The 8,270-nt window shown below is 33.5% G+C and overlaps 1 protein-coding gene across 1 annotated transcript; it reads right to left on the bottom strand.

Moving 5' to 3' along the window:
* Positions 1–2,400: 2,400 nt before the first annotated feature.
* LOC107850744 (2-alkenal reductase (NADP(+)-dependent)) lies at positions 2,401–7,780 on the bottom strand. Its single transcript, XM_016695483.2, has 5 exons — positions 7,206–7,780; positions 5,598–5,775; positions 4,849–5,015; positions 3,423–3,505; positions 2,401–2,954 (listed from the first exon to the last, which is right to left on the bottom strand). Exons 1-5 carry the CDS (start codon positions 7,425–7,427, stop codon positions 2,576–2,578), a joined length of 1,029 nt encoding a protein of 342 aa, XP_016550969.1. The 5' UTR covers positions 7,428–7,780; the 3' UTR covers positions 2,401–2,575.
* Positions 7,781–8,270: the final 490 nt, after the last annotated feature.

The raw sequence follows: 8,270 nt of genomic DNA, 5'->3' as shown, positions 1-8,270 counted from the left end.
TGGAGCAATTAGGGGTAAAATAGTAAATGATGAAGCAGTGGTCGAAACCAAATGACTGATAATAATCAATTAGGAGTAATATAGTAAAAAAAATATTATTAATTCTAATATATAAATGACTTATAATAAATAATTAGGGGTAATATAGTAATTCATGAAGCAATTAGGGGTAATATAGTAATTGATGAAGCGCTTGCCGAAACCATAGGCAGACATGTCATCTATTTTTTTGAATTAAATATTATTAATATTTTAATACATAAATGACTTATAATAATTAATTAGAGATGATAGAGTAAAATCACGATTAAAGCAGCTGAAACAAGTATCATAAATATCTATTTATTTAATTAAATATTATTAATTCTAATATATAAATGACTTATAATAATTAATTAGGGACGATAGAGTAAAATCACGATTAAAGCAGCTGAAACAAATATCATAAATATCTATTTATTTAATTAAATATTATTAATTCTAATATATAAATGACTTATAATAATTAATTAGGGATAATATAATAAAAAATAGTATTAATTCTAATATATAAATGACTTATAATAATTAATTAGGGGTAATATAGTAAATCACGGAGCAATCAGAGATAATATAGTAAATGACGAAGCAGCTGGTTTTTTAATTAAATATTATTAATTTTTAATGCATAAATGACTTATAATAATTAATTAGGAATGATATAGTAAAATCACGGTTAAAACAGTTGAAACAAACGTCATAAATATCTCTTTTTAATTAAATATTATTAATTCTAATATATAAATGACTTCTAATAATTAATTAATTTTAATATATAAATGACTTATAATAGTTAATCAGGGGTAATACAATAAATCACTGAACAATTAGGGTTAATATAGGCAGACATGTCATCTATTTCTTTAATTAAATATTATTAATTTTTTAATATATAAATGACTTATAATAATTAATTAGGGATGATATAGTAAAATCACGGTTAAAGCAGCTGAAACAAACGTCATAAATATCTACTTTTTTAATTAAATATTATTAATTCTAATAGATAAATAACTTATAATAATTAATTAGATGTAATATAATAAAAAATATTATTAATTCTAATATATAAATGACTTATAATAATTAATTAAAAATAATATAATAAATTACGAAGCAATTAAGAATAAAATGGTAAATAACAAACGTTGGTCGAAACCAGCTCTTCTATAATATAGAAAAGAAACGAAAAACTTCTTGTATTTGTCAAATTTTCAATGTTGCACCACATGTTCAGAAATATCTTGTGATAATAAATCTCTCCAACAAAGGTCTATTTTGAGTAACCCTCTAAAATATGACCAATTTTGATACGACACACTCCAACTTCATAGAGTTCTATTATCTCCTGAACTCAATTTTAGTGTATTTTTGTCATCCCTTTTAGTTGACGTGACACTTTTTGTCGATCTTTTAAACTGACATGACATCTTTGACGTGGGCCCTATTATGTCATAAAGGTGTCACATCAGTACAAAAGAGTGACAAAAATCCACTAAAATTAAGTTCGGAGGTAGTAGGATCCCAGCGAAGTTAGAATGTGTCGTAGTAACTTTGGCCATAATTTGGGGAACTGAATGCTATCTCATCTATTTTAGACACCACTTGGGATCACACTAAAATATGTTGTTATCATTTGCATCAAGACTAAGTTCTTCTTCAGCCACCTTTTCATCTTACTCTGCTACTTACAAGTGGGGCTTGCTCAAGTGGTTAAGCATCTTTACGGCTCTACCGATTGAGGTTCGAGTCACACTGAAGGATAAGTGGAAACACTATCGATCTTCGTGATAGGATGGGTCCTAGAAGAAATTAATTTTAAGAATCTTACTCTGCTGCTGGGGTGAGGTGATTAGGCGGGACATGGAGCAGTTACAGCTCACCGAGGATATGACCCTAGATAGGAAGGTCTGGAGGACGCGAATTAGGCAAGAGGACTAGCGCCAGTTTGGGTCGCTAGTGTAGGGAATTACTTGGTGGGGGTTTTATTCCTGTTATGATTCCGTGTTCCATGTTTTATTACGAATCTGTGTGCTTCCCTCTGCTTTCCTCTGTTTTATATTACTTATGGATGCCGTATTTATGTTATGTAATCTGCTTCTGTGCTTTACTATGTGTTTGTGTGGTATCTCGTGCCTTGAGCCGGGAGTCTATCGGAAACAACCTTTCTACTTCTTTAAAGGTAGAGGTATGGACTGCATACATCTTACCCCCCAGACCCCACTAGGTGGGAATACACTGGGTTTGTTGTTGTTGTTGTTACTCTGCTGCTGAGGAATCCACCCTCTTCATGACTTTTTGCCATTCAAAATTAGCAGCACACAAATCTCAGATGTTACAACTAACATTTAAGCAAACATATTTGCAAAACACAAAATTTATTGCAACACAGAGTTTACTAATCACAAAACTCAAAACAACTTTTGGTCTGCAGTACAAACTCAACATACTTGATAGTAACATATGTGAAAGTCATTTGCTGGTATTTAGTTACGCGATGAAATAACTTCCATCGTACCAAACACACTCAATAAGTTTATTCATGAGCAACACGCACCAGTTGTTTACCAACATTACGACCAGAGAAGAGGCCGACTAGAGCACCCGGTGCACTTTCAATTCCTTCAGCTATGTCTTCCACATATTTCACCTTCCCTTCTTTTATATGTGGAGTAACCATGTCGACAAATTTCTGGTAAAGGGGATAGTAATCGAAAGCCAAAAATCCTTGCATGCGGAGTCGTTTTGAGATGAGGCAGAACAAGTTGTGGACTCCTTCATTTTGCTCGAGGTTGTATTGTGAGATCAGCCCACATACTGCAATTCGTCCATGGATTCGCATGTTGAGAAGAACCGCGTCAAGCATCTTTCCTCCAACGTTCTCAAAGTAAATATCGATTCCATCGGGGAAGTACCTGATTGAATTCAGACATGATATAAGTCTAAAGTCTCTCTTATGGAACACAGAGGCGGAGTCAAGATTTCAAACCTATGAGTCGGAAATTCTAGTTCTTTTAAGATACTACGTTCTAAATTAATAGTTTGTACATATTCATTGGATTTCTTCAGACGAACACAGGTTTGAACCAAGCTACTGTGTTCGGCTGAACTCATAAAGTGTACTCTAGCTCCGCCCGTGATTGTAGACAAAATAATAACACCAAAAAAACTAAGGATTCCATGAAAAATGTTGAGGAGTAAGGTGTAAGTTCTATCTTCTAATCAAGAAAAAAACGCCATTTGTTTTAACGCTTAATTTTAGGACATGTATTTTTCATTTAAAAACCGAGGCTTTTGTTAGTTACTCCATCTTGCGACGCAAAATGAGTTTCTTTCCGTAGTCTGAGTCAATAGCAAAAGAGAAAAAAGAACATAAAACTTACCTTTTCAAAGCTGCAGTTAAATCTTGTTCCTCCTTATAGTTAAATGCATCATCAAAACCAAACTTGTTCTTCAACAGTTCCACCTAAAAAATGACGAAAAACAATGAGATCAACCAGAAGTAGTACTCCCCGCCTAGACTTATATCATCATCATCTTACCTTAATATTAACCAACAGTAGTATTAACAGCCTTCAAGAAATATCATACACTGTCGAAATAGATCAAACGAGCAAATGAAACAAATATTTCTCATTTGTTATACGCGATAGTTATTGACACTTATGGTTGGCTAAAGAGTCTACATAGTTCACAAAGTGGTTCTTATTTTCCTTTAATTTAGTGACAAATTGCCAGAAAGTTATCTTTAAGAACCAACTCGAGTTTCTAGCTATCGAGACACTAAGACTTTATTCATGATGTTGAACTATGTAACCATCTCATTTAAAAGTTTCATGCGGTAGACACTAAGACTTTATTCATGATGTTGAACTGTGTAACCATCTCATTTAAAAGTTTCATGCGGTAGAGAGGGCATACTTTTAATTTCTTAGTTATATGCTAGGTAAGGTTGCGTACAATACACTCTTGTAGTGGGGCCCTTCCCCGGACCCTGCGCATAGCGGGAGCTTTAGTGCACCATGCTGCCCTTTTTTTTTTTTTCTTATGATAGTCTCAACATCCTCTCAGGTCCACTTGATTTTTTTCTTCTTGAGCTAAACACATGGAAATACTTCTTACTTATTTCTTCTTGTGGTAGTGAGATTTGAAGCTAGAACTTCTGTCTGCTCCAAAATCATGTTGAATTGTGTGACAGTCTCTTATACCACATTAAAATTAAACATGATATCGGATCTCAACATCCTCTCAGGTCCACTTGATTTTTTTCTTCTTGAGCTAAACACATGGAAATACTTCTTACTTATTTCTTCTTGTGGTAGTGAGATTTGAAGCTAGAACTTCTGTCTGCTACAAAATCATGTTGAATTGTGTGACAGTCTCTTATACCACATTAAAATTAAACATGATATCGGATCTCAAACGTCTCATTTGGGAAATGATGTTCTTGAAAATACACTACAGGTCATGCATTTACTAAGCCACAACACCTCTTAAAACTAAAATACAGATGACCTAAGTTGCTCGGACCCGCCAAAAATGCTGCCGAACCCATGTCGGATCCTCCTAAAAAGCACTAGTTTTGAAGGATCCGACACCACCCGATGACATTTTCGAAGAGTCTGAGCAACATAGCAGATGACTACTAATGGAAAAAGAACTTCCCCTGTTACGAGGCATGATGGGGCAGCAAAAGTCGGTTTGACATCAGTTAACACAAATATCATCAAGATCCAAACAAGCTTTGAAATCAATCACATTAAACAGATCAACCGTCGTGGTTAAGAATGTTGTATGAAGAGAACTCACTTTTTCTTTGCTTCCAGCACTTCCAACAACATAGCAACCACATAGCTTAGCGAATTGTCCAACGAGCTGGCCAACAGCACCAGATGCAGCAGAAACATACACAGTTTCTCCTTTCTTTGGTGAGCACAGCTCATAAAAACCTCCATAAGCTGTTATTCCAGGCATCCCTAAGAAAATACACAATTACATTGGTTATCTTTCTATTGTTTTAACACTAAACATTTTATAGTTCTCGGTCTGACGAGTGAAAAATAATCAATAAGGGATATCAGAAAACTGTTTTCAACCAAGAAAGTGCAAATTTGTGATAAACATAGACCTTTATATGTCTTCAGTCTGTTTCTACAATGAAAAGAGAAAGAAGATTTTTTCCAGCTTAAATATGAATATGAACTACGACAAGGAAAATCGATCTTACAAAGAGAAACCTTGAATCTTTTACGTATAACATATTTTGAAAAGCAAAAGGATCAATTCCATCAATGATTGGAGACTTTATTTTTTTTGGAGATATGGTGTTAAAGAAAGACATATCTTGCGCGGACAATATAGCATGGACGTCTAATAATGGATAAACCAAGAACGCTGTTGTGTTTGACTCTGATATCATATTAAAGCGCGTGGCAATTCTAACAAGAAGCAATGAACTTTCTCAGAATTATAGGAAACGGAACAACAACAACAACATACTCAGCGTAATCCCATAAGTGGAAACTGGGGTACTAATGTTCTTTGACAAAATGACTTACCTAGGATTCCGGTATAATAGGAAAGAGGTACATCTGTATTATGAATTTTAAAGAGAGTCTCCGGAGCTGTAATGATGCTATACTCTTCCCATCCAGTCATTCCCCAAACTAAATCGTCTTTCTTGAAATTTGGATGAGCTGAATCCACAACTTTAGCCACTCCAAGCCCCACAATAAGCTACAAAATAATCGTTTGACAAGTTATAATAGTAGAGAATCATAGTCAGAAACAAAAGCTAGAAAGGAATCAATTGCCATTCATGTAAAAGTTGTAGAAACGGACAGTAATAAACATCGATATCTACCATCAACTAACTGAACATTGATCCTTCTTGTTAAAACTGCATCGTTAACTAGAACTGTTGTCCTTATATGAAACAACATCGTCAACGAATATTTGAAGATCTATAACAAAGTTTTAATGTCATTAAGTTGTTATGCATTCAAGTATTGTTGCAAAGATGATATTTCACTTCAACTCCATTCACTCTCTCCGCTAATCGCCATGACTTTCATATTATCAACTACCACTATCATCGATGCCACCCTTCACTATCAGCTACCACCCTCCACAACCACCATCTTCAACCAACACCACTGTTATCAAATAGTCACTACCACTAGCCACCATTTATAATCATCACCACAATCAACCACTACCACGGCAATCACAAAAATCATTAACAACAATCACCACCACCAGCCACCGCTACATATCTCCAACCACCGCTATTAGTCACCACTACTATTAGTTATCACTATCATCCACTTTAATTATCAGTTGCCACCATGATTCACCATTATCAAATAGTAACTACCACTAGCCATCGTTTATAATCATCATCACAGGCAACCATTACCACAATAACCACCAATCGCTATCAACAATCACCACCATCAACCACCTCCATTAATTAGTCACCACTACCGGCAGAGGCGGAGCCATCCCTCTTTAGGGGGTTCTTGCGAACCCCCTTCGATGGAAAAATATACTATTTATACATGATTAAAATTATTTTTTATGTGGTTATAGTAGGTGTTGAACCCCCTTTGACTTAGTTTTCTTTGAATATTGAACCCTTATCTGACTACCTGTAGTTATCACTATCAACCACTTTAATTATTAGTTGACATCATCATTCACCACTATCAACCTCCACCATTAAACGCCACTATTGTTGGTCACTATCACCACTTACTACTATCTACAACCACCACCATCAGCCAAAGCCTCCCACAACTGCCACCATTAGTCATCATTTCATCGACTAACAATAACATACCCAATGTAATTCCATCTATAGGCCTAGCATAAAATGTACACAGACATTACCCCTACCTCGTGAAAATGAAAATAGAGACCGTTACAATCACCATCATCAACCAACATATAAGTTTCAAAGATATTTTATTAATATAACATTCATTAATTAATATTTATATCTTACGCTATATTTCAAAATTCTTCTTGTTTTCTCAAATATCGTGTCAAATCAAAAAGTGTCACCTAAACTTTTAAGTAAACATTAGTTTTACACATTCAAATATCAAAAAACAATCAATCTTGAAATAGAGGGCGTAAAAAAAAGAGAGGAATATTAGACTTACAGAGCCAGGAGTAAAAGATTCAGTATAACTGCCTTCAGTTTTCGTCATACGAGGTCTCATGTAAGGATCACATGATAAATAAATATTTTTCACCAAAACACTATTGGAATTTTCTGCTACTTTCAGTTTAATTGAGTTGATTTTCAATTCCATATCTGATTCTTTAGGGAATCCACTTACATAATTCTTAAGTATGATCTGTTTGTTACTCACTTCTTCCATTTTGATCAATCTGATTTTTTTTTCTTTCTTCTTGGTACTCCTTTATGTATCCAAATAAATGGAGTATGAAAAGAAAGTGAGAAAATGATGGGTGGATATTTTATTAGTAACCGCCCGTTTAGCTTAAGTAATTAAAAAAAATTATTGATGTATTTGATAAATAAGTAATGTTAAGTACGTTTTTGGTGTTAAAATAATTTAAATATCCTTAAAAAATAAGTTAAATTATTTATAATCTTTAATTTTAAAGTAAATTTTTTGAGCAAAACTTTAATATAACGATGGATTTGGTGAAAACAAAGAAGAAAGATAAAAAAAAATAAAAGGAAAGGAAGAGATGAAGCAAAATGCCAATAGAAAAAGAAAGGAAATATATGTATTTAAGGACTACAAATTCAAGATATTGTTAGAGTTGAAGAAAAATAAAAGAGATAAAAAAGGTAAATATTTTGATCAAATCTAAAAGAATTTTAATCCACAAAAGCAAAAAACTGAGTACTCAACTTCTCACTTTTTGCTTTTTAAGAAAAAAATTAGTTTTAGCTTTTTTTAATCACTTTTTAATTTCACAAACACCTAAAAAACTAAAAAAGAGATTAAAAGCTGGTTTGACCAGATTTTAATCCTATTCAAACGGGCTCTAAGTACATTCTATATTAGTTGTTCACTTTCTCTGTGCTATATTGCGGGTTTAATTTGGAGAAGAATCGAATCACAACGGTTCATGTAATCTTATATTGGTTGCATATAAAGTATTTTCACGACTTGAACTATGACCTAATTAATCACGTTGCAACAACTTTTTTAGTTACTTCAACGATCCCGTTCTTTATATATCTATTA

Source organism: Capsicum annuum, chromosome 12, assembly GCF_002878395.1.
Source record: "Capsicum annuum cultivar UCD-10X-F1 chromosome 12, UCD10Xv1.1, whole genome shotgun sequence".
NCBI classification, from domain to species: Eukaryota; Viridiplantae; Streptophyta; class Magnoliopsida; order Solanales; family Solanaceae; genus Capsicum; species Capsicum annuum.
Note: the sequence above shows the minus strand (reverse complement) of the source record. Positions and strands in the feature narration are given on the sequence as shown.